This window comes from Acanthopagrus latus, chromosome 16 (genome assembly GCF_904848185.1).
Source record: "Acanthopagrus latus isolate v.2019 chromosome 16, fAcaLat1.1, whole genome shotgun sequence".
Classification (NCBI taxonomy): domain Eukaryota; kingdom Metazoa; phylum Chordata; class Actinopteri; order Spariformes; family Sparidae; genus Acanthopagrus; species Acanthopagrus latus.
In genome coordinates, this window is record NC_051054.1 from 1,349,691 (window position 1) to 1,376,050 (window position 26,360).

At 46.3% G+C, this 26,360-nt stretch overlaps 2 protein-coding genes across 12 annotated transcripts in view; both read right to left on the reverse strand.

The window, feature by feature from the left end:
* Nucleotides 1-14,281, reverse strand: part of LOC119004396 (neuronal PAS domain-containing protein 3) — a 234,903-nt gene extending 220,622 nt beyond the window's left edge. Inside the window, exon 1 of one of the 4 annotated variants that reach the window (XM_037071270.1) lies at nucleotides 13,984-14,281. In XM_037071270.1, coding sequence (XP_036927165.1) covers nucleotides 13,984-14,009 — 26 coding nt within the window. In that variant the 5' untranslated portion in view covers nucleotides 14,010-14,281. Of the gene's footprint in view, nucleotides 1-2,181; nucleotides 2,921-5,736; nucleotides 6,753-13,983 lie in introns of those variants that run through there. The other 3 variants (XM_037071268.1, XM_037071272.1, XM_037071269.1) reach the window with 3 other exon arrangements.
* Nucleotides 14,282-19,684: 5,403 nt separating this feature from the next.
* Nucleotides 19,685-26,360, reverse strand: part of akap6 (A kinase (PRKA) anchor protein 6) — a 170,321-nt gene continuing 163,645 nt past the window's right edge. For all 8 annotated transcript variants that reach the window (XM_037071519.1, XM_037071521.1, XM_037071515.1 and 5 more), the window contains 2 exons: nucleotides 25,441-25,539; nucleotides 19,685-23,102 (listed from right to left, as the gene is read on the reverse strand). In XM_037071519.1, coding sequence (XP_036927414.1) covers nucleotides 23,058-23,102; nucleotides 25,441-25,539 — 144 coding nt within the window. In that variant the 3' untranslated portion in view covers nucleotides 19,685-23,057. The remainder of the gene's footprint in view (nucleotides 23,103-25,440; nucleotides 25,540-26,360) is intronic.

Sequence of the window (26,360 nt, forward strand, 5' to 3'; positions counted from 1 at the left end):
GAAAAAATGCCCAGTCATGCGTGGGAAGGTTTCACAGAACAGAAGCATCAGTTGTTATCGTGCCTCATGCTAACACGACCACGTGCTCCGGTTCTGATGGCAGCTGCGGGTCAAACGGAACCAGTGAGGCGGATCAGTCGTGATCACGGTGATGAGAAATCATCAGATCTGAGTCACGAAACTCTAATGTGACACCGACACAGCTGCCGCACACACACACACACACACACACACACACACACACACACACCTGAGTCCTTACAAATAATTACCAGACTGCAGACAAACACAAAGATGCAGCGCAGGAAACTAAAAGATATAAAAGCTCAGTGTTTCAGTCTGAGGGAACATTTAGATTCCCGTCACTCCGTCGTGTCGGAGCAGCTGTTCAACACGAGGACGTCCGGCTGGAAACACAAAGCAGCAACACAACAACCTCAAAACAACAAAAATCAAACCGCTGCACCTTTTTCTCCACGTCAACAGATGTTGGCGACGGTCGACATCACCTGTTCACGATGAAGTCACGTCCGTTCGGATCAGAACAAACGTCTCCTTCACCTCTGGATCCCTGAAACACGTCACCGACATCACAGCCGCCACAGTCGACTCACAACAACAAGCAGCCGGAGACAAAAACAGCAAATTCACATGAAGACAGTTAAATTATTCCAACGTACGTCGACGAGCGAGAATACGTGACGGACGAGAACGGAAGAGAAGTTCCAGAGAAACGTTACAACAGCGCTCCGCGGTTATTTTATGCTAACTGTGGACGCATGATTGATGTTTTTCAGCTGATACAATAACCGATAATCACCCGACTCTCGTGATCAATACCGATAAAATAACCGACAGTAGAAACAAACATTTTAAAGCTTCTTCATCACAGCTGAGTGTCAGATAACGATTAAAGAGGCTTATTTGATTTTCCAGCTGAGCTGTTGTACGTTGCGTTACGGGTGTGACATCAGCACAGTCGTCGTTCTTCTACAGTTTTTATTGGCTGCTCAGGAAACAGTTTTTAAAGGTGCATACCGCCACCTGCTGCGTGGAGACGCTGCACAAAGTCAACAAAAGCCAATTAAACGTTGGTGAATTTCAGATACGATGGATGTAGAAACTCTGAAAGGAGATCATGAAAACACACGTTACGTTGACGCAGAGGTTTCATGTCACTGTCGACAAACAGGAAGCAAATTAAACGAAATGTTTCTGTCAAGGTGTGACGTCTGATACAGTTTGACTTTTAAAACAGCAGCTGTAAACAACATGAGAGTATTTTCACGTGTCGTATGTGAGACGGAACAGAAATAAACCTCAGACGACTCAGAACAACAGAACAGACGTGATGTTGCATCTGAACAACAGACGTCTGATTCGTCTCAACAGGTTCAAAATAAACTTCTGCTGCAGGAAGTCGAAGCTCAGCGCGTCACCGGGTCGGAACAAAGTTCTGAGATCACACGTCACCCCAGAATCAACAGGTGGAGAAGAACCAGGAAGTCAGACACAATCTGCTCATCAACAGGTCGCAGCTCCACCTCACCTGCACCTGAGCAGCTCTGAGGTCATCAGCAGGTCGACCTGCACAGGTGAAGCCTCCCTGCACACCCCTCCACATTAAAACTTCCTGTTATTACCTCCAACACACACACACACACACACACACACACACACACAGGTCTGTCATCGATGGATGCACATGTTTTCCTCGACGCTCACACACACACACACACACACACACACACACACACACACACACACCTTGGAGCATCAACAGACTGCATGGCTTCCACAGGTACAGAGTCACATGCACGCACGCACGCGCATGCATGGGCAGGAAAAGGCGAGACCACAGCAGCAAAGCAAAGACAACCGACCTGTTACCAGCCACAACACACACACACACACACACACACACACACACACACACACACAGCTCGGTGCTCCTCTGGCCGGTACCGGCGGTCCTCCCGACACCTCCAGGCTCAGAATAAAACGCAAAGCGACGCGGAACAGCCGGTCCTCCCTCCCTCTGCTCCCCTGCCTCCCTCCCGCCGGGCTGCCGCTCCGCTGTAAACATGCAGTGAGGAGGAGTGTGTGTCTGTGTGCGTGTGTGTGCGTGTGTGTGTGTGTGTGTGTGTGTGTGTACACGAACACAAATCCGAGCCCCGTTACCGTTCTCTCCGCGTCGGGTCCTGCTGGATGCTCGGCTTGGTGGGCGCCATCTTCCTGCAACAATTATGTGATTTCTTACTTTCTGGTCTCCCCCCCTCTCTCCTCCCTCTCCTCTCTCCTCCCTCTCCTCTCTCCTCTCTCCCCTCTCTCTCCCTCCTCTCTCGCTCCGGGATCAGGTTGATTCGGACGCGGAGCGGCGGCGGTGCGCTGCGCCCTGACAGCAATGCGTCATGGTCGGTGTGTTAAGACAAAGCCATGTCCGTGTGTGTGTGTGTGTGTGTGTGTGTGTGTGTGTGTGTGTGTGTGTGTGAACGTGTGAGTGAGTGCGTGCGTGCGTGCGTCTCGTGCTTGTCTCTGTCCTCCGCCGCTCAGCAGCGTGGAAACAACGGGCGGAGGAGGCGGAGGTGGAGGCGAGGAGCGGGCTGCAGCTGCAGAGGCATGCCGAGCGGAGTGAGGGGGAACCCGGGGTGGATGCCTGTCAGATCCCGCTGTCTCTCTCTCTCTCTCTCCCTCTCTCTCTCTCTCTCTCTCTCTCTCCAGCCACCACGTTAGATTTTCCCTTCACGCGCTCCGGAGAGGAATAAAAAAGAAAAACAGCCTCCCAAAAAATAAAAACCAGGCGCGTCAAATCTTCACAGTCGCGCCGCTGCAGCGTTCAGATCCCCGCGGCGGCGCGTCGCTGGGCGGTCAGAGAGCTCTGATTTTTCGGAGCATGTTTTTTTTTTTTCGTCTTCTTCTTCTTCTTCTTCTTCTTCTTCTTCTTCTTCTTCTTCTGGCTGCTGACAGGAGAAAAATAAAAAGAGGGGACACATCTCCGGTGTTTGTCCAGTCCGGCGCAGCGACGCCACTCAGATGCAGTTGGAGTCAGTTTGTGTTGATATATATTTTTTTTTTATCTTCTTCTTTTATTATCACATATTTTTAAAACCAGCAGTGAGGAAGCTGCAGGTGATTCATCACATCAGATCCTCAATAAACACATCAGAGATACAAATCAATGAGAATAAACCACTTTAAGTTTTACTGCTGCACCAGCCGAGCAGGTTGTTGTTGTGTTGTTGTTGTGTTGTTGTTGTGTTGTTGTTGTGTTGTTGTGTTGTTGTCACCTGACTGACAGGAAGCTTCACTTTCATCATGTCTGAAATAAATAAATCACTTTTTTAATTTCTAAGCTTTAGAAACACGTCAGGCTCGTTTTCCTGCTGTTGCATCTGTTTTTATTTTAAATTCTCTTTTTTATTATTATTATTTAAATGTATAATTCACTGTAAGCTAACCGCTAATCGTGCTGTGCTGCTGAAGCAGCGGCTGCAGCTCTGGAAGCTGACGAGCCTCCCGCTCTATATAACCAATGACCTGTCAAGGTCAAAGGCATGCTGGGTATTCTCCACACAAACACGGGGTTACAGGCGCTGCTGTGGTGGGAAATAAAGACGAGGGAGACGAGGGAGACGCGACCTCCAGCCGACGCTCGCCACGAGCTGAGCTGCCTGACGAACGCCGTCGACGTTCGTTTGTGTTTGGACAGACGAGGAGACGGATTCTCTTCACGTCACACTGAGCGTTTTAAAAAGCTGAGTTGCTTCTCTGCTGCAGATTTGATCAAAGTGTGTTTGTTGTGAAATATTGGGAGGCGACGGCGTGGACAGTTTCTCTGAGAGGTCACAGGTGCGACCTCCCAGCATCCTCTCTGTTCGGCCGGGACGCAACATGACGATACAAACAACGAACATCTGAATGTGTTTTGGGTTTTTTTAATCGGTGCATCTGAGCCAGTTGTGCTCCACATGTCGCCTCCTGAGCCGCGTCTGAGTTTAGTTTATTTTTTAACCTCGTCCAGTCGTCGCTGCTCCTCCCGGCTGCTCCTCCCGGCTGCTCCTCCTCGCTGCTCCTCGCTGCTCCTCCCGGCTGCTCCTCCTCGCTGCTCCTCCTCGCTGCTCCTCCCGGCTGCTCCTCCTCGCTGCTCCTCGCTGCTCCTCCTCGCTGCTCCTCCTCGCTGCTCCTCCTCGCTGCTCCTCCGTCTCTCTCTGCTTACTGAGAGCAGTCAAACGGAGGCGACGTGGATAATGGAGCGTGATGTATAAACATATTAGCTCCCAGCTGTTTGTTGGGGGAAACATGGTGTATAGAGAGACGGAGAGCGGACGAGGAGGGAAGGACGGCGTCGGATTGAAGACGGATTTTTAAAACGTCTGCGGTCGTTAGAACCCACGTGAGTCCTGAAACCTTCCTGGTGGATTTCACCTTTAACGCAGGTCACCGGGCCTGTGTGGAGGTTCGGGCCCCTCGAGGGTCCTGCAGGAGTCGTGACGGCCGCCAGGATGACGACACGCAGAAATTCCCGCAGAACCGATCAGAGAAGGTGTCAGACTCTAATCCTGCCAACGTACGGACACAAACAGGAGGTCGCGTCCCGCTCGGGGCCCCGGCAGCGTCGCTTTAAATAACAATGCGGCTCCTTATTCTGCTGGTATTTGTTGCTTCAGAGGGCCGAGACGCTCTCGGTGCACTCGGAGGCCCCGGCTGGTGATTTATGTCGTGTTTGCTCCCCACAGCTTTCACACTGCACACACACACACAGATACACTCCATAATACTGAAGGGTTTTTTAAGGGTAATAAGGCAAAAGTGTGTGTGTGTGTGTGTGTGTGTATGTGGTGTGTGTGTGGTGTGTTGTGGCCCCCCCACGGCTCCGGATGATTAGAAAAAACAACCCTACTGAGCGGCCGGACGGGAGAAGCAATCATTGAGATTCAGAGCGGAGAGGAAATAAGGAAATAACAGAGGACGGCTGGAGAGAGTCGAACCTCCAAACAGGTCGGACTCGAGGAGTCGAGCAGCTGGAAAACACTCGACACACTTTCTCTGCTTTCAACCAACATCACTCAGATACATTTCCAGTGAATTTGCAGAAAGTCATCGCAGGTTTTTCCCTCTGAATTACCTGAACGTCCACCGGATCACTGCAGCCTGACGCCTCCTCCGTCGCCTCAACACATAAAATAAAACTTACAAACCAAACGTGGACGTTGAGTTTAATCCTCTCGTGTGGAATCAAAGTCAACAGATTCTCTTTTTTCCTTTTTTTTTCTCTCTTTCTGGGTTTGTTAGAAAAAATTCAATAAAATAAATAAAAAGGGGACGTGAGGGAGGAGAAGGCCACGATTTTTTGGAACATTTATCCGAATGATAACGATGAAAACACACTTCATCCAGTTTCACACACCTGCAGCGACGGTCGAGGATCAATTCTCTAGATCTTTGATTTGGAAAAAAAGCAGCTGACAGCCGGCAAGAAAAAAAAAAAAAAAAGATCTTTATAAAAATGTCAAAATAAATAAAAAGTGTCCACTGAGTAAAAGAAGCCCAGAACAGAAAAGTGTCTCCTGAGCTGATCCTGTCTCAGATTTAATGGATTACATATAAATCTGTGACAGGAGACACGAAGCAACATTCAGGATCATTAAACTGTTTTTCCTGAAGAGTTCATGAGACACTTTTCTACATTTTTTCATATTTCAGCTACAGGTCGCTCCTCTGCAGCGGCCCACGTACCTTTGCTGGTAGGCGGTGATCCCCTGCACGCCCTGCGGGGTCCCGTTCGTGGCTCCGGGGACCTGCACCGGCACCCGCCCCACCTGCGGTCCGGCCACCATCCCGCCGCCTCCTCCGCCTCCTCCGCCTCCAGCCCCGGGTCCACCGCCCGCCGAAGCCGTCACCTGGACGCTGAAATCCGGGAAGATCCTGATCATCGTCCCCCGGCCGAGTCCGCTGCGCTCCCGCGTCTAGTTCAACAAACCTCCCGCTGCTTCTTTCCTCCACCGATCAGCGGGATCACCGGGATCAATGGAGATATTGATCGAGCAGCAGAACACAAACAACACGCTTCTTCTTCTTCTTCTTCTTCTTCTTCTTCTTCTTCTTCTTCTTCTGTTGTTTCGACTCTTCTTCTCTTCTCTAACCTTCGGACGGAACTCTCCGGATCATCGTCCCGGTGCGCAAAACCAAACAGTCCCCGATCAATGGATCGATAGATGATCAGAGAGTGAAGAGTGAAACCTTTTCCTCCCGTGTTTCCTCCCGTGTTTCCTCTCTGTTTCCTCTCTGTTTCCTCTCTGTTTCTCCCTCTCGGCTCCCGTCACTGATCACCTCCGTGCACCCTCCGGATCATGGTCCCGGTGTCTCCGGTGCGCCCTCCTCCTCTTCTTCTTCTTCTTTTTCTTCTTCTTCTTTTTCTTCTTCCTCTTCTTCTTCTTCTTCCTCCCACTCAGCAGTCAGTGGGATCGATGGATCAGAGAGGTGAGTATTTCACCGGTTCAGAGGCAGACGGGCAGCCGTGTGTGCGCTCTTGTCTCCGGGTGCAGGAGCTCCGGACTCTCCGCTCTCACGCCGCCGGTTCTCCATCCGAGGGAAAGCACCCGGTCCCGGCTCCGCTCCGCCTGGCGTGTGTGTGTGTGTGTGTGTGTGTGTGTGCCGGTGGTGTCGGGTGGGTGTCTGTGGGATCAGCGGACCTGAAGGAGAGCAGCCAGTCAGTCAGTCGGTCAGTCAGTGAGCGCGCGGCTCTCAGCAGCACGAGCTCGGCAATGACATTGGTGTGAAACAGCGGCGGCGGGAGAGTGTGTGTCGGTATGTCGGCGAGCGCCTGCGTGTGTGCGCGCGTATGAGCGTGCGTGCGTGTGTGTGTGCTGTCCTCTGCGCTCGAGAGAGAGAGAGAGAGAGAGAGAGAGAGAGAGAGAGAGAGAGAGAGAGAGAGAGAGAGAGAGAGAGAGATTGACTGATAGCGCTGTTGGTTCAGCAGGACGACGCTTCCTCTCGCTTCATTGCGCAGCAGCAGCAGCAGCTGTGAACTGGACTTTTATTTTAAAAGGCAGCGCGACAATAAAAAAGCACGTTTATATAGAAAATGGCTCCTTTTTGTTTGTTGCTGTTGTCTTTTTTTATTCCCTGTATGTTTCTACGGTTCCGGCTCATAAAAGTGTCCAAACGGAACCAAAATGTTGAATAAATGCGCACAAACTTCCAGCGGAGCGCAGAGAAAAGACGAACTTCTCTCTGCGCGTAAAACCGAACAAATCCTCCCGAAGTGTCACTTTTACTCTCATCACAGGTGGAGTTAAGATTATTTTATTTCACCCTCAGGACCTCAGGTGTTCCCGCTGTCGTGTCTGCGGGGATGGAGGCGGTTAAATGTTGGTTTTGTGCCAAAACAGAAGAAGACGCGCGGAGCTGAAGTGACAGTTCGCGTAAATTCTCCGTCAGGTGTGAGAACAGCTGAAGCCGCTGCGCTGCTTCTCTGCGCTCTGTGGAGCTCCGTGTGTGATCAGACTCCCGAATACACACACACACACACACACACACACACACACACACACAGTCTCCTCCCCCTCTCATCATCATCTCTCTCTCTTTCTTCCTCTCCACATCTTTCTGCCGCTCACAGCTCGTTTGGTTTCTGCTGAGCTGAATTATTATAAAGACAGTTGTTCTTGTTTCACTCCGCATGTTGTCGATCACATTTGTTCCTGAGAGAGAAATCACTTTTAACAAAGGTCACTGAAAAGGTCGTTGATGAGAATCTGTCCAGCTCCTCACAGGAAACTTCACACTTTCAAACTTATTACTGCAAATAAACACTTACAGTCTAATTTTGTGTTCATGTGATCCACGTCATGTGACGACCTTCATTGTTCTGGGAACAAAAGTGTGAAACTGTGATTGTGGTCGGGTTTAGAAAAGAAGTCTGGTTCAGCTCGGTTGTCTCGATCCTGTCGAAGAATCACAGCTAACAAAGCAGCTCCGCTAATTCAGCTACAAACATCTTTCATTTCCTATAACTTCTTCACAATAAAAGCCCTCACTGAAGTCATTTAAAGGCTTTTATTCTGAAGCAGCATCACAGGAAACGTTGTGTTTTCAGCATCAGTGACTGAACACGAACCAGCTGAAGTTTAAAAACCTTTTTCTCTCTGGTGTCCTGGACAGACGTGACTTCAGTGTTCAGGTCAGTTGCGGAGCGGTCGCAGCCACGCCCTCTGGTGCCGGTCCGTCACGGGTCCAGGTCCATCACGGGTCCAGGTCCATCACAGGTCCAGGTCCGTCACGGGTCCAGGTCCATCGGGGGTCCAGGTCCGTCACGGGTCCAGGTCCATCGGGGGTCCAGGTCCATCAGGGGCCCAGGTCCATCACGGGTCCAGGTCCATCGGGGGTCCAGGTCCATCGGGGGTCCAGGTCCATCAGGGGCCCAGGTCCGTCACGGGTCCAGGTCCATCGGGGGTCCAGGTCCATCGGGGGTCCAGGTCCATCAGGGGTCCAGGTCCATCGGGGGTCCAGGTCCATCAGGGGTCCAGGTCCATCAGGGGTCCAGGTCCATCACGGGTCCAGGTCCATCAGGGGTCCAGGTCCATCGGGGGTCCAGGTCCATCAGGGGTCCAGGTCCATCACGGGTCCAGGTCCATCGGGGGTCCAGGTCCATCAGGGGTCCAGGTCCATCGGGGGTCCAGGTCCATCGGGGGTCCAGGTCCATCAGGGGTCCAGGTCCATCACGGGTCCAGGTCCATCGGGGGTCCAGGTCCACTCCACTCACAGATTAACAAGAAGAAGGTTTTGAACACTTTGAACCTTCGAGCTCGACGTTCAGACCAACGAGGCCGAGACGCTGTTGGACCACAGACACGTTGAGCTGGCAGCTCGAGTCACATCACTGGATGTTTGTAAGGAGACCTGGACCAGAACCAGATTATAATCTGAACCACGATGTTTCCTCACCAGAGTGTAAACGCAGCGTTGTGACGAGAGAGAAATATAAAATTAAAACTAAACATGAGGAAACGTTGAGTTTTAACGTATCTGTGGTTTCACAGAAATGTACTTAGCTCACATTTATTCTGGAGATCAGGTCGACTTTTCCTCCAGAGATCAGAGTTTACGTAACGTAAGACTGAAGATAGTTACTTTAACCCAAAGTGTGATCCTTGAATGTTAAACAGTCCGAAACTCACAACATGAGTTTTTGTTTGGTTTTTTTTTTATCAGCGAGCTTTATTTTGAAAGACTAACTGGACGTTATAAGTTACTGATTATTGAGAACTCGACCGCCGAGTCGTCACGTGTCATCACAAGTCAAGCAAAGGTGGAAACTCAAACCCACAAAGATGACAGACGACATCATACAGCATCTCGGCTGATGTGACTCATCGCAGCCGACTCGTCCCGTCTGGTTTTAACGCGTCCTAACCTGCGACATCAGCTGCTCGATACGACAGAAACGTGAGCGACATCATTTCACCTCGGCTGTGTTTAGCTGTTTAGCATTTTCTCAAAGTAAACCTACATGAACCGCGCTAGTCGATAGCAAAGCGAGCTAATCAGCCGAGCTGAAGCGTCGCTGACGTGGCGCCTCGGCTCCTTCTGTTCTCTGAGTTTGTTGTGCTGGTTTCTCTGCGGCGCTGAGACACGTTTGCAGAACTAAAACTCTCATTTGCATCCTGACATTTCCAGCGAGGGGGAATCGAACCCCAAACTCTGGCGTTTTTTTTCTTACCGCTCCCGCTCCTCCTCCTCATCGAGCCGCCCAGGACACATTTTCAATATTTCATCCTCCTCTGGACCCTCGGAGCTCCCCAGCCGGACCCCTGCTGGGACTCCGCGCCTCACTTTGAGAGCCCCTAATAACCTACAGTTCTCGTCTGTCCTCCGAAACAAAGCATTGCACTAATAAAACGTCCCAATTGAGCTGATTAAATACCAATAAAAACACACAGCGCTCCACTCTGCCAGCCTGCAGTCTAAATTGGATCGCAGCTCTAACCAGCAGCTCCTAATGAAAACCACCGCTGCAGCCCGGCTCGCTCGCCCGCAGTACAGTTTACCTCGCTCGCTCTCCCTCTCTAATGAAATCAAATGAATTGGACTGGAGGTTCCAGGGGAGACATGCTGGACCCCCTTATAGAATTAGTTCTGAACCGTGTGTGTGTGTGTGTGTGTGTGTGTGTGTGTGTGTGTGTGTGTGTATCTTTCTAAGTACGACCACGTGACCACTGACCTGCCTCTGACTCAGGCTGTGTGTGTCTGTGTGTGTGCAGTATGTGTTTAATACAGCATGCATTCACCTCTGCAGTGTGTGTGTGTGTGTGTGTGTGTGTGTGTGTGTGTGTGTGTGTTTACATCACAGGCTGTGTGTGTGCTGACTGTATTAGTGAGCTGTGACCAGGTAAAGTACAGCAGACAGAATCAGGACAGTCAACCTGCTGTTATCCCCGAGGACAACACACACACACACACACACACACACACACACACACTGCAGAGGTGAATGCATGCTGTATTAAACACATACTGCACACACACAGACACACACACACACACACACACACACACAGCTCCAGCAGCAGAGCAACAAACACTTTCTCACACTGTACTTTCTGTCGTGGTGCGTTCAGGTGCAGTAATCACAATTATTTTTCTACCTACTCGTACAGGTGACGTACCTCTTCCTCCTCACCTGAACTGCAGTCTTGATTTATTGTTTTCATTTCTGATGAAGAATTTGAGCCCGTTTCACAAAGTACCGCCCCTGAAAAGGATGAGCAGAAATTCTGACCCGGTAACTCAAGTTGATCCACAGACGTCACTGTGAGCCGTTTTTGTGAAGGAAGGAAGGAATCATGTATATACTGAATGTGTACTCGGGTCAGCTGACTCGAGTTCTTATCACCTTACATCAACTTCGACCTGAACATAAGATCCAGGAGAACACGCTGCATCCCACAGTACCAACATCTGATGGAGGCGTGAAAACAATCTGGGATTCATCTGGTGCTGTTTTCTCTTCTGGTGCAACAGTTTCTGACACATTCACGGCATGAAAGTCGTTCAACATGATGTTGTGTAGACTCGCGGCACATGACAGCAGCATAAACGTTATTGTTGTTGCACAAGTACAGCGAAGCATCAACGAGCTTTCTCATTGCACCTAAATGCACCACACACACACACACACACACACACACACACACACACACACACACACACACACACAAAGCTGTCACCAGTTTCTCTGAGTTGCTGTAAAACACAACAAAAGTCAATAATTCCCCGTCATGTCTCTCTGAATCGTTCCTGTCATCTCCGCAGACACGCGTGTCTTTCTATTAAGCCGACCGTCAGTCCGTTAAAGATCACACGTCTCCGTTTCCTCGTTTGAGCCTTCGTGTTTTTTTTTTTTTTATTTCCTCCGGCGTCGTTGACGGACGGCTGATGACAAAGAAATCATCAGTTTTATTTTCACAAGATCAGATTTTAGACAAAACCAACAGGCCGGGTTCCTCCGAGTCATGATGGATGAACGAGACGAGCAGCACCAACATTTACAGTTACACAAGAGTGACACACACACACACACACACACACACACACACACACACACACACACAGCCAGATATTAATCAACACAGTACAAATACTTAGTTACTGTACATGAACTCTGAGTCTCTGTGTGACTTCTCCTCTCTACACCTGAACTTTCTCCTCCTCTCAGCTTCACAACAGCCTCGTTACTTCAGTTTGATGCGTCTGAGGTGAATTCTGGATTCTTGTTATTTCCCAACATCAGCAGACTGATGTGGACCAATCAGACGCAGCGAGACGAGACAAAGACGTAAAAGCCGTAAGAAGCCGTAAACAGACAGAGAGGGAGGCTGGAATGTGGAGAAAAGGCGTGTTAGTGTCTCGTATCTGCAGAGAGTTTCTGATTTTCTCTCTTTGTTGCTGCTCGGGACGCTTTACCAACCCAACATGTGTCTATTTGACGTCCTGGGAATGAGACTCAACAATCAACTGTCTCTGTGGTGCGTTCAGGAACAGCTGGGACAAATCCTGCTGATTCTACCTTTAACTTTAATAGTCTTTGAATTCTATTAATATGACGTGAGCTTCAGTTAGCTTTGAGCACAGACGATGCTACAGAAATGTTTTGTGGTCAAACGAAACTTCTGACTGAAATTGATTAAACTTCCTTTAAACATCTCAGATCACTTTTTAAAAATTCAAGTTTCAGTAGAGCGACGTCTCACGTTGTGTGTGTGTGTGTGGTTACAGGTTGATGATGGTGGTTTTAATGTGGATTCATGGAGTTTTTGTCCTGATTGCGTTTTCACGTCAGTCGTCAGAACGCATTTGAGAAACAATCCGATACGCGGCGGCGAGAGGCCACGAGCTGCCGCCACACGGACGGATAAATAAAAGCAATGATGATGCCGCCGTCGACGGAGACGATCAATCATTAGCATACGTAAAGGAAGTGTGCGTGTGGGGAAGGAGACATAAAGTTGATGTCTATTATCAATCATTTGCATACGGAGGTGTGCAGACGAGGAGGATGTGTGTGCGCGAGCGGCAGGAATCTTCATGTGTGTCTCCTGAACGCTCCATCTGTAATTCCTCATAGCAGTTAATTCATCATCTGTGCTGAGGCGTCGGGCGTCCGCAGGCGTTTAGGACTAATATTTCAGCTCCCATTACAGTGGCGGAGCAGAGAGCCGAGGCTCCGGTTTGACCTTCGACCTCCGCCGGGGGAATCGCAGCCTGACCCCATCCATCAACGCAGGGAGCGAGAAAATATTAAGAGGGGACATTATTAGTTTGATTACAGGGGAGAGAGACTCAGCTGTCATTTTCAGCCGGCGGGGTGGGCGGCTGTCAGCGCCCGTCTGTCTCTCTGCTCAGCCTGCGGGGCTACCTGTCTGTCCACCTGTCTGTCCACCTGTCTGTCCACCTGTCTGTCCACCTGTCTGTCCACCTGTCTGTCCACCTGTCTGACACCATGATGTGATGTTAAAGTCCCGGACGAGACGACTAACAATGTTTCTGTCAGACGTTCCTGTACAGAGACGTTGTGACATGAACATCAGATCTATTTGTTAGGATTCGTTTTAATTATCCTGAACACACAAACGCGTCACTGAGAAGACGTCGGACGCTCGAGATGTTTTGTCTTCGTTTGCCACGAGGACGCAGAGCAGAACCTGCGGACGTCACGTCAGCTAACTTTAGCATCAGATGTAGCAGTTTGTTTTGACACGTCCGTCTGACTGCTGACGCGTTTTTAATGTTAAACTGAAACACAGTTTGGTGCTGAACGGGTCCAAACTTTCAACCAACACGGCAGCTCGTATGAAACCAAACCAGCTCAGTGTTTCTGAAGATATTTAAGTTGATAAATCAGCTGTTCAGTTCCAGGATCTGTCTTCATTTCCTCTTATCAGTGTTGTATAATAAAGACATTTGATTCAAGTATTAGAACATTTTTACAAACTTACTGAATCACAAATTTCAGTTTCTGAGTAAATCCTTAAAGAGTCTAGTTACGTTTAAAACTTCAGATATTTGATACGAAAATATATTTTGCTACATCACACGGGAACGAAGAAGAAGAAGGAGGAGGATGAGGAAGAAGATGGAGAGGAAAAGGAAGAGGAAGAGGAAGAGGAAGAGGAAGAGGAAGAGGAAGGAGGAGAAATTAGTCTTCAAGTTGAACCAGACACAGAATAGAAACAAACATCAGTATTTACTTCAGATTCAAACTGACTTTTACCCACAGCAAGAAAAGCAATCCACCAATCAGAGCCTGAGGTTGGATGAAGATGAGGAAGTGATGTTTGTCACACCAACTAACAACAGCGTCCCTGCGTCACCTGGACAAACATGATCAGAACCAGAACCAGACGCTCGTCTGTTCTCAGACAGAACAAAACAGGAGGCTCAGCGACTGCAGAGAAAAACACTTCAGATCCAACAAACACTCACCGTGTTACAATCCAGCGCGGCGTCATGTGGATCCGTCTGCTCACAGGCGTCGACTCCACCGATCCATTCAGCCTGAATCAGATCAGAGTGTCGACAGCGAGCCGTGAAACTTGTCCGCCTGCACAAACACAGAATCTCCTTCAGTCTGAGCTCAGAGAGACGACCTTCATCACACACAGCCGGTCAGCAGGCTGAACGGTGCGTTCACAGGCAGGAACACAAAGTTCAGCTTCTGCTTTGTTTTATCGAAATGATTGAAAATAAATAAATCAGTTTTCCAGAAGCAAACAGAGAAGAAACCCTCCTGAGGCTGGATCACTTTCCTTCACAGGTGGAGGTGACTCAGGTGTTGATCAGGTGTGGGCGGAGCCAGCTGCAGGGAGCGTCATCAACCTTTACATTTTAATTACATTACATTTAATATCATATGTTGATGCATTAAATCAGAATACAGTGCTGTTTCTCTGCAGAACAGCAGCCTTTTGTTTCTGCCTTTTGTCAGCACTGTCATCTCTTGAATGTCGGAGCGTCCTTGAATGCAACACTGAGACAGAAAAACACTTTAAAATTCTCTTTTCATGTGAAGGTGACTTTTTTTGTCATCTTTTTTTTTATTGATAGAAGAGAAGAGAGCAGAAAACAGACAGACAGATGAAAACAAGAGGAAATTACACAGAAGAGAATTTAATTATTTGGATGAAATTATGCAGGAAAAAAGCGAATCACTGTTGAAACTTCACATCGTCATTATTTTCTTTTCATGTCTAAATTTTTGTTCATCCAAGAAAAGGTGAATTTTAGATGTGACATGGTGCATTTAGAGTTACTGTAATTCCCAGAGTCAACATGTAAATTTCATATATTTCAGATGTTCCTGACAAATAAACAAACACAGACGTTTCATATCATTCTAAACTGTCACTGTCGATGTTGTGAAATGAACCAAATGCAGCAGAAGAAAAGAAAATAAAAAAGTTCACTTCAGATGATAAAATGTTCCATTAACATGTCTGTAAAAGTCATTAAAGAAATAATAATGTGCCACATTTCTGAATTGAAATGTGTTAAAGCGACTCTTTGTTGTGTTTTTACATTATTCCAAATAAATCAGACGAACCCAGAAGTTTACACGGGGCTGTAACTTCCAGCAGAGAGTCAGAGAGCGAGGAAGGAAGTCAATAAAACTCTACTGGCTGATTAACAATGAAGACAACAACTCCCATGATGCCACACTGCTGACTGCTTCAGGGTCAGGTGAGCTGGAACACAGACGATCAGGTCGGAGGAAAAAAATCAGGCTGATGTTGCGTTCGAGTCCGACGGGAAACCCCAGCTCTGTCCACTGTGCAGCAGAACTCCCTGAACCTTCCGGCCTGCAGCCTGCTGAAGTTTCGGCGTGTTGCTCTGCGGCGCGTCGACCCGTCGATGGATCACTTTGATCGTGCGAACAAACCCTTGATGACTCCTGCGTATTGCACACATCCCCTAATGTAGGATCAGCTTCTAAGTGAATCTGTTTTCAATCTCTCCTTCCATTTTCCGCCCTCGTCCCCAGACTAAAGTACATTATGGCTCGGCTGATGATGAAGGGATGGTTCTGCTCATCAGGGAGAGGAGGAGAAATGAAGGAGGGGTTGCGGAGGCTTTCTGCGGCGCTACGAGGAGATCATTACGGCGAGGAGAGAGGCTGCAGGAGCTGCTTCACACACGTCCCATTTTCATTCAACAGCGAACGCAAATGGTTGAAAACACATTCACACATCCTGCAGCTTTTTAATAACACAAATACTTTTACACCTCATGCAGACTCGTGATTGTTTCCTGTGTTGAAGCGTCGCAGCTGCAGGTTTCCTCACCAGAACGAGACGACCACACGAGTCCTGATGAACGTCAAATCTCTGGGTTTGTATCGTCTTCTTCAAAACTGACATCACGCAGCTGTGAATTTAGAGTTTAGTGTCCAGAGATTCATCGCCTGCTGCACGTTGACTCATCTTTCAGTCGAGTTTTGAATTTTAAAGAATGAAAATAACAAAAACACGAAGAAAACTGCAGCAGAATTCTATATCAGATCATTTTAATTGTGCTTTTACTTCTCAGGAAAGAATGCAGAATAATTCGACCCTCTGGCACGAACTCGTGTGGATCTCTGGCAGAAAATAATATTCACAACTTTTCAATCATTTTAGAGAGTCACCGCTGCCGAGCTCGTCAGCCTCTCAATGATGCAGATCTCACTAAACCTTTAAAACCTCCAGTAAGAAACAGGAACTCTTCGTTCCAGATCGTCTGAAATTTGTTTGGATACTTTCTCTCCCTGTTTCTCGCTCACAGAGGAACATATGGCGCAGTGAAGTTCAATCACGGTGTGAAAAAGTGTCAGGAAATGCAGAAAAATGCAAGAAAACGTTAAACATTAAAAGTAAATAAATAATGACCTCCAGTTATTTAAACGCACCACCAACCCCTCGACCGCAGCCGTGGTGTCTTCATGATATTTAGAATAATTAAAACACAAATTAATTGAACGTATAAGTCATAATCGAAGAGTTCTGATCTCAGGCGTGTCCGCCGTGATGTCACGAGGCCGGCGGTCGTTGTGTTGAGTGTAAACTGGAGGCCGCCGCCCCCCCGACCGCCACCGCCAGCGCCACCGCCGGTCCTCCGAGCAGAGCGGCAGGTTCATTCAAGCTGTGGACGGTGAAAGTTTTGACATTTAAAGCCTTTAACTAATCAGTCCGTCTGCGTTTTATCCCTTTCTCTCCGACTTCACAGTGAGCGAGGAGATAATTTGAGCGCTCTGTCTGTTTGATGTACGGTAATCACATGTGATCTTTTCAACAGGGAGCCGGCCGTCTCGTTAATTTGACCGTCGGTGCGCGGCCGGACCCCCCCGCCCTCCCCCCAATCAGGCCGCTGCCTGAAGAGTAATTGCGGAGCCACCATGCTTCGATGCGCTCGACCTTTACGACCTTAAAAGCCATTTCCATTTTTCTGACCACAAAAAAAGAACATATCTTGTTAATTGCAAAAAGGCAAATATTCTCCCTCCTCCGCTCGCCCCTCTCTTTCCTCCCCCGTTTGATTTCCCCTTTGAAGGCAAAACGCTGAAAAGCATTTCCATTTTCATTCATCAACGCTTATCAGTCATCTGAAGGCCCCTTCAGCCACAATCAACATCACGGCGCCGACCGAGAGGGACGCCACAATGAGAAACCATCAACAATCGCAAGAAGCAATTTGCTTTAATGTGGAGTGTGTTTTGTTGCAGCTAACTGCCATTTTTTTAATCCTCTGACACTCTGAGAAAGACAGAAGGAAGCGTCGCAGCGCAGCGTTACAGAGACGACACGCTGACTTTCACTCACCGGCCAGAGCAAACGCTGCCAGAGGGCCGTTGAGCCAGGACGTAACTGAACTGTGCATCTGCTCAGACACAAGATCAACACTCAGTGAAAGAATCATGAGCTGCCGTATGAATGTTAAAGCGATCACATGACCTCCGTCAGGGTCACCTTCTCTGATCCGCTCCACCTTCAGCTGCACGCAGGTGATGTGTTATTTATCACAGATACACTGCAGGTGAACGGAGTTTGAATTTTAAATTGATGAACTTATTACGTGGGCTCTGTCCAGACACTGTGAGGAGCTCGCAGGGGCCGGCAGGCTGGAAACAAAAAGAAGAGCTTTAATGAGCTGATGTTCAAAATCCAAACGGTGCAACACAAAGAAAATATAAAAGTAACACAAAGGCTGAAACCAAAAGGGCAGCAACACCAGAGACGCAGGAATTATTAACAAATGACTGAAAAATGGTGGGAAAGAAACAAAAACAGGAAGTGGAAAGTCATAAGACACATGAGGGCATTACTACAAAATAAAACAGGAAATAACTCACAAAAAAACAAAATACAAACATCAAAACAATCTGATTACTTGCGTTTCACAGCTCCTTCACTAACACATGATCTAGTTGTTGACACCTTATTTAATTTAAAGCATCACAACACACATCATCAACACATGTAAACTAAGTGAAGCACAAACAAAAGAAGCGCTGGATATAAAAAATGGATAAAAACTGACAAAAAATGGGGGAAAGATGAACAAACGAAACACTGGTGTACAAATAAAAGACAAAGACAGGAAGTGGGAAGTCACGACAAGACACACGAGGATTTAACTACAAAATAAGAAAAATAATCAAACCAAACATGCATTTCCACATATGCAAGAAATACACAAATGCATGAAATATCTGCTCCCCAGAGGATGAACTGCAGCAGCAGCGAGGCGTTAGAGTTGGTTTTGTTCTGTAATCGAAGGCCGATACTTTAAAAACAATCATTCCAGCCCCAGTATGAGCTGCAGGGACATTTTTATGATTTGCTCTGATGTGAAAAGAGACATTTCATCACCAGACCAGCGGCATCGGACCGAGTTCAGCTCTAAAGGATGTTATCAAGGACAGTCTCTGTAATCAGGGACCAATTGATTTGCAGTGTGTGTCCTTTACATTCAGCAGAGGTAAAAACACATCACAGCGCTCCTCTTCATCATCATCCCGCCGTCGTCTCCGTGTCACCAGCAGCATCTTCCTGTTTCACAAACTGACCTCCGTCTGATGAAGTAAACATTATTTAACGTTCTGTAATATCCTCAAAGTGTGTTTATCATCCAATCCAATCACCCGCTGCAGCTTTCAGTCCTACTTCATCTCCTCAGCAGTTAAAAGTTTCCGTCAGTGTGCGGACTGAAAACACAGGTCTGATTAAGGGCAAGAAATGAATCTTTGGAAGATCAAAAAAAAATGTTAATGATGCATCTCTGATGATTGAGGGCCTGACACACGTCTGTTGTTTAAGAAAACTTCTGAATGGCAGCTTTGATTTGAGCGTTACGTCCTCCACAGTTGATGGATTCTGTCCAAAACATGACATTAAAGCTCGCCAACCTGCCAGATGAAGGGAAAAAGGCGACACCGTTGAGTTAATAATGACTTTCACGCCTTTTTTTTTTTCCCAAACACTCGCATCTTCAGTCCTCCATCAGATTTCAGAGCTGCTGTGCATTAAAAGCATTTTAGCAGCAACAAAACCTTCAGACTGAAAACAGCTGGAAGGACCACATCACTCGAGGTTCGTTTATGGCGATAAAATACGATCCAGGAAAGCTAGTTTGGTCTGATCATACCAAAAAAGACGTATTTTATAGGTGCAGTAGTGAAGCAAAGGCATATGACTCTGAGTTGGATTTGAAAATGGAAACAGAACATCATTTTAAAAACATCCAAAACATTTTTAGTAACAGCGTTCTGTGTCTGTGACCAGAACTTGTGGGAACTATTAACACGCCAATCAGACGAGGAGCCTCTCCGACAGCCACAACAACTCAAATATAGAGTCGACGATCATCAGCAAACAGTTTGCACCCACTAAAACAGTCAAAGCTAAAATTACTGCAGAGCATGTAAAATATCTGATGCTATTATGGTTGTTGTTAGCTAAGGTTAGCTTGCCAACTAAGACCGATAAGTAGCGAGCTAACATAGAAAAATACATGTTAAATTGAATTAATCTATTACTGATAAATGTCACGTTCCACTTATTTAAACTTTTCTACATTCTGATCTGTTTTCATGTCAATTATACCACAAAAAAACAAAACAAACAGGCATAATGAGCAAAATACAGACGTCGGATTTGTTTTCCCAATAAATTAAGTTTATTTGTCAACAGTTGGTTTTACATTGTAGTTCACAGGAACCATGCAGTCAAGCTCTTTATGGCCAATACTAATAATAAAGATATTCCACATCACAGGTCACATACAGAGTTAAATAAACACAAACACCAAGCATTCCTCCGTCTGCATTTTACACCGTCACATATATACACAAGCTCAACTCCAACCTTGCTTGAATTTTTAATTTTTTGTTGCATGTTTTCACCTAACTGGGAAAGCAGTGGTTTTTAATTAACAAAAAAAAAGGTAGAAGTAGTAACAGTAGAGCAAGGCACACAATTATATTTTAAAGATTTCAAACCCTATTTTGTCCTAAACACACACACACACACACACCCGTCTCAACACCGATCCCAAACCCCAGCGTCACTGCTAATCATCGTCTCAAGAGTCGTCTAGAAAATAAAAAAAAAGAAACAATACATGGTACAGTAGTGGTGTACATACATACAGCAGAATTAATAACAACACACGCCCCCGTCAACAGTCATCAAACCTCAACGCCTACACAACAACACCGTTTCAGCTTTTGCCAACTTTGGTCGTGTTGCATAGATAAAATATCATCTAGTTAATGTTACTCTTTATTTTTGGACACCTGGTGCGACCCTCAGTTCTGCTGCCGGCAGGGAGGGGACAGGTTTAGTTCAGGATGAAGATTTAACCTGGTGGGTGTGAAAATTATTCCAGTGACATCTTCCACCACTATAGCAGCAGGTATATTCTCTAATGCATCACTAAAATCCCCTGTCGGTTCTTAGAATCAACCAGGACCTCCAAATGATGGTTGGTCACAAAACATTTGTGCCCCGTTTCAAGGCGATGCATCCCTCAAAGGTCAGATGGATGAACATGAGATGGTCTACGGAGGACTCAGCGGTTTGTTCAGGTAGTTCTTGTCAACATGGAAGTTGGAAACTTTGGAGTGTACTTTACTTTACAGTAAATATCAACCGTGCTGACCAAGAGTGCTTGACCCTGGACCTCCCTCCAACACAAGGGACCTTCAAGAAGTCATTGTTAGTCTACTGACGTTGGATCGACTGAACCTCTGGCTGACCGGACTGACCAAGAGTACCTGCAGGAAACTGGTCGTTGTCCAAGAATTCAGAGGAAACAATAGTTGAGTTTTGTATTCAACTTGCTGAACCTGCACTCGATGGAGGACTCAATGGTATGTTCGGGTATTTCTCATCAACACGGACGATGGAAGCTTTGAAGTGAACTATCAAGAAGTTGCACCTTTGTTGTTGCCTGACCTCAAACAAGATCGTCCACACCGAGGATCACCAAGACCTTTCCACTACTAACTACTAACGCTGGACCGACTGAGCTACTGGCCAACGAAACTGACCAAGAATACTTGCAGTAAATCGGTTGTTGTCAAAGAATTCTACTGCGAATGAGGTGGTCTGCACGGGCGGTCCATGTGGAGTTTACCACCAGATCGTTGCATTAAAAGACTGTAAACGTCAACATACCAGGAAGTCTTGGAGACAACGAGTTATGTTCTCCAAATTCAGACAAAAGCAGGCCACACGAGGGTTTGGAAAGCGGCGATGTTGCTGACCTGACTTCACAGAAGATGAAATTAAAATCAGATTAAACCTCCTACAGAAGAGTCACCGCGGCTTCATCGACAACAAGAAGAAAGAGCGTTTGGACACGAACACTTCTGACTTTGAAGGTTTGAAGAGTCGACGACACAAACAACCCGTCAGAGTCGAGATCCAGCTGGTATGAAAACACAACTTTACTTTGTTCGTCTTGTTGAGCATTTCAACCAACAGATCTGAGTGTCTGAGTACATATATTAACTCATATCAGGAGGATGACCAGAGTCGTATTTCCATTTAATTGTGCAGCAAAATTTAAAGCGAATGTTTGAAATACGAGTTATTTCAGGTGTTGATGTTTTCGGTAGTGCAAAACTTCTAAATGCACCCAAACGTACGTTGGTGGAAACACGATCGTCGTGCGTTTGTTCCTTCTGCTCGACGACATCAACACGTTGGTTTCACCTTCTCTTCAACTCGATCACGCAGCTTCACGAGATCCTCGTCAGATGAACATAACAACATGTCGATTAGGCGTTTCAGTAAACAACTGATGCTGTCTTGAGGTTTTTTTTTGTCTTCCGCAGTCAGACTCCAGTTCAACTCTGGAAATGAAAGAGACGAGCACGACTAAATCAAAGTCTGCCAGCGTGTGTTTGATAGTCGGTAATGATTTTCCACCCTTTGAGTCCAAATCCTCAGCTTTCCTGTTCAGTCATGATTCAGTCATGCTCTCCGTCTCTCGCAGAGATTTGTATTTGATCACATCAAAGTTCAACAGAGCTGATTAAACTGATGCTAAAGTGGGTCTTTTTACATGTCTTAATATTTGTAGCTTTTATTGTTTTTCTTCACGTCTGTCGACAGCAGCTTCTTCCAGCCCGTTAAATATCTCTAAATGGAAGCTTGAACTTATTTAGTTTCGGAGGTCGGAGGCAGTTTATCTACTCACAGCTGCAGTGTGGCGCTGACACGATGAGACACGACTGTCAAAAGTTCTACTGAGTCGGACCGGGTCACAGCAACAGATGATGAATACTGACATCGTATAGAGACACTGAGTGTTGGTTTTAAAGAAGCGACGTGCTTCCTGTGCTGAAAACACTGCAGTGTACAGTTTGTTAAGATAAAATCAGCTGATCTCAGGTCAGTTTGACAACATTTCTCTACATCAGAGATAATTCTTCATTCTGCATCGGCACAAGCGGTACCGTCTGACCTCTCCAACACAAATAAATGCTTATAAAAATCACTAAAATAGATTAATAAAAGGATTATGCTGCTCCTGGGATGGAATTTATTAGTGAAATATCAGAAATCCAACAGATTATTCTCAGTGATCTTCCGTCAGAAACATGGAATTTAACTGCAATAAAAACTGAAGGATCACAAGCTCAATATGTTGTAGTTTCCTATTTGTGATCAATTTACACTGTTGTCAGACATACTGGTTATAAACGTTTACATTTTTCTCATAATGGATGTAAATTCTACGTATTTCTCACAGTCGGAGTCAGAAGTTTCTGCTCCATCGTCACTCCTGACATCATTATTCCCATGAAAACATCAGATCCAACAGTTTAACATCAGTTCCACGGTGATCCTGAAACTGCCGGATGAGTTTTCAGTCCAGTGTCTTAATGATCCGTCCGGTTACAGCAGTGAGATCGGGGGAGGGGAGGGAGGAGATGGTGGAGGTGAAAGGCTCCAGGAGCAGAGAGGAAGCCGGGAGGAGAGATCAGCTGGGCGGGGAGGCGACGGAGAGAGTTCCCTTTACAGCTGGATCCTGGAGGCTGCTGCTCCCAACACAGGAAGTCTCTGCAGGAATGTGGAGAGAGAGAGCTCGTTATGTCGACGTCGACCACATGACATCGTTATAAATGGAGCACAGCCATCGTTAAAGTCGGATGATGTCAGATAAAAACTCCCAAAAACAAACACCCACCAGAACTCTGAATGTGGATTCATCCGCCGCTGAAAATAGACCCGCTGCAATATTTCCTTCTGTTAGTCTGCGTCTGTTTGGATTTGTTGTCATAATGAGCTTTTTCTAATCCAAAGCCTACTTACACTTATTTTATATTAGCTTAGCATTAGCCTGCAGCCGACTTGTATCGGAGGAAACTCTGAGTCGATGTTGGGTTTATTTTCTTTCTCAGAGATCCTATATTGATATCTTTGTGAAGAGGGTTCACTCTGGACAGAATTTAGAAACTGAATTTCTGTTGTTTGTTCAATTGTCTTTTTTTTTTCCACTCCAAAGCTTATGCTTAGCATTAGCTTGGATTAGCTTAGCATTAGCTTGCAGCTGAGTGACTCTCTCAGTTTGGTATATTTTCTTTTTCAGAGATCCTTTATTGATTTTTTTTGTGAAGAGGGCTCACTCTGGACAGAATTTAGAAGCTGAACTTTGTAACAAATTGAATTTCTGTCTTTTGCTGTTTGTTGTTGTGTTCATATCTTTATAAAGATGAGTTTGAACATGTAAACAACCGTTTTGCTCGACTAATATTTGCTCTTCTGTACTTTTTGACTTAAACAGTTGACTTCCCTTTCATTCTCTTACGTCCTGATTTTATACTAAAATATTCAGCTGCACTAACACACAAATTATATTGGTTTATTCCTGAATAATTGAACGGTGGTTTTATCCTCGTTCCGTCAGATGTACAATTATAATTATCGTCGGTGTCATCTCGCTGGTTCTGTTTCCTCCTGTGTGTTTCAGATACTCAGTTTTTCTGTTTGTCTTTTTTTTTTTTTTTTTTTTGAAACTTTCCCAACATGAGTCAATGATGAAACACACACACACACACACACACACACACACTTCCTCTCTCTGCGGTGTGTTTTGCTGCAGACCCTCTGCTGTCTGGGTCACAGAGCACATCATGAGCCGCATTCACGATTGCTTTAATTGCACCTGTGTCTGTGTGTACAGTGTGTGTGTAGTGAGTGTGTGTGTGAGTGTGTCGGTGTGTGTCGGTGTGTGTGTGAGTGTGTGTGTGAACAGGTGGGATAGACTGGGGCACGCCATGGGGGTCAGGACCAGCTGTACGCATCACTGATATGGTGTGTGTGTGCATGTGTGTGTGTCCTCTGTCGTGGGTTTACATGCGTCGTGTGTGTGTGTGTGTGTGTGTGTGTGTGTGTACACTGAGTTTGATTTTGCACTTCCATGTGTGTATTTCTTTGCTTGTAAATGTGTATGCGGGTTTGTCCTCTGGTGTGTGTGTGTGTGTGTGTGAACATGTCTGTCTAACCTGCAGCTGTTGGGCTGTCAGAGCTTCTACCTGGACTCTCATGCCCTGCCCTCAGGGGTGTGTGTATGTGTGTGTGTGTGTGTGTGTGTGTGTGTGTGTTTTGGAGTATGGGGGCAGTAGGTTTTGCTGAGCCCTGGAGGCACCCATAGGGCGGCCACATCACACACACACACACACACACACACACACACACACTGGAGTTGTGTCAGTGACGGCCTTTGTTCGTGTTCTGCAGCTTCGTTGTTTGATTTGGGTTTAAAAATAGAAAATATGATGAAATTTAAATTAATTCGCTGCTCGTGTGTTCAGTCGGGATCGTTGTGGCTCAACCAGGTTTTAAGATCAAACTATAATTCATACGAGTTGGACGAGAACATCCCGGTAATTTTCATTTGATGCACTGACGTATGAAGGTTTTGTGCAGAAATAGAGAAACAGAAGATTCAACTTAAACTGAAGTTGCAGCATGAAAAATGTTCAGTTTAAACTCATCTAATCTAACAACGTACGCTGATATTTAACCTGATGATCAGTTTGCATGTTCAGACACTGAAGAAACGAAGTGATTTGGGGTTCAGTTTCCTCGACAAAGACTTCTTGGAACTAAAGATTGATCCATCGACCTTCCAGTTGATGGACGACCTGTACAAAAGCTTCCTGTGCGCTCTGCTTGAACTCGTTTTGTATTTCACAACTAACTGGTGACTTCTGTTTGTTCTGATCAGTGAAACTCGCGGCACAAATCGCAGCTTGTGTTGCAGATTTGTTGCGAGCGTTTGATTTGACTCTAACGTGAGGAGATGATCGATCCCCAAACAGCAATCGCACAACTTAAAAAGCCTCCAGTGATGAACGAGCGCCTTGTTTGTTGGTATTCGTGCTCGTCAACTCACTCGAACTGTCCCCGACCTCGAGGACGGCGCTCGCACTGAGGCTTGACTCCGCCCTGGTGGTGTCCTGGTGGCGTGATGGACGGCTGACTGAGAGCTCACCTGAGAGAGAGAGAAGAAATACAAGAAAACAAGAGAGAGACTGTTAAGTCACACGAAGGCAAATACAAGATACAGCAGAGAAACAGAAAACAATGTTCCACTTTATTCTGTTTGCTTCAGCAGCGAGAGGGAGGGAGGGAGACAAACAAGAGAAGGGAGAGAAGAATAAATCAAAACGGCATTATCGGGGCTGAAATGTTGTTTGTCTTTGTTTCCTAATCGGCTTGTTCTTTTTCTTTGAGCCCAAACTGATGAAAAGTTGCAAATTAAAACAACGAGCATCAGGCCGAAAACAATTCTCTCCCCCTCTCCAGCCAGCGCTCTTAATTGGTTCACAACTAATCGCTTTGTAAAGACTTGTGTAGCTATTATACCCCCCCATACATCTACTGATACACACACACAAACACACACATCTACATATGCAGTCACGCTCGCAGGCACACATACATGCAGCACATCAACATCTTCACATATGCTTCCGTCTTAATGAATTTATGAGCTAATGAGGAAACTATCACACATCAGGACGGAAACGCTGCTGCAGGTTTTGGGGCGACATCATTATTGTTCACAGGGTGAAACTAATTATAAAAAGTCCGACAGATAAAATAAATCTAAAAAAAAAAATGTATGCGACGAAATTATCAGTAAACGATGAAGATACATCCTGAAAGACAACAAATTAAAAAAAGCACAAAAAAGAATCTTAAAATCTGAGAAATGAAATAATGGAATAAAGATTCCTGCGATCATGACGACGTTACAGCTCTTTCAGACGTGATTTGACTTTATAAAGGTCACCAGTCGATTTCCCACCG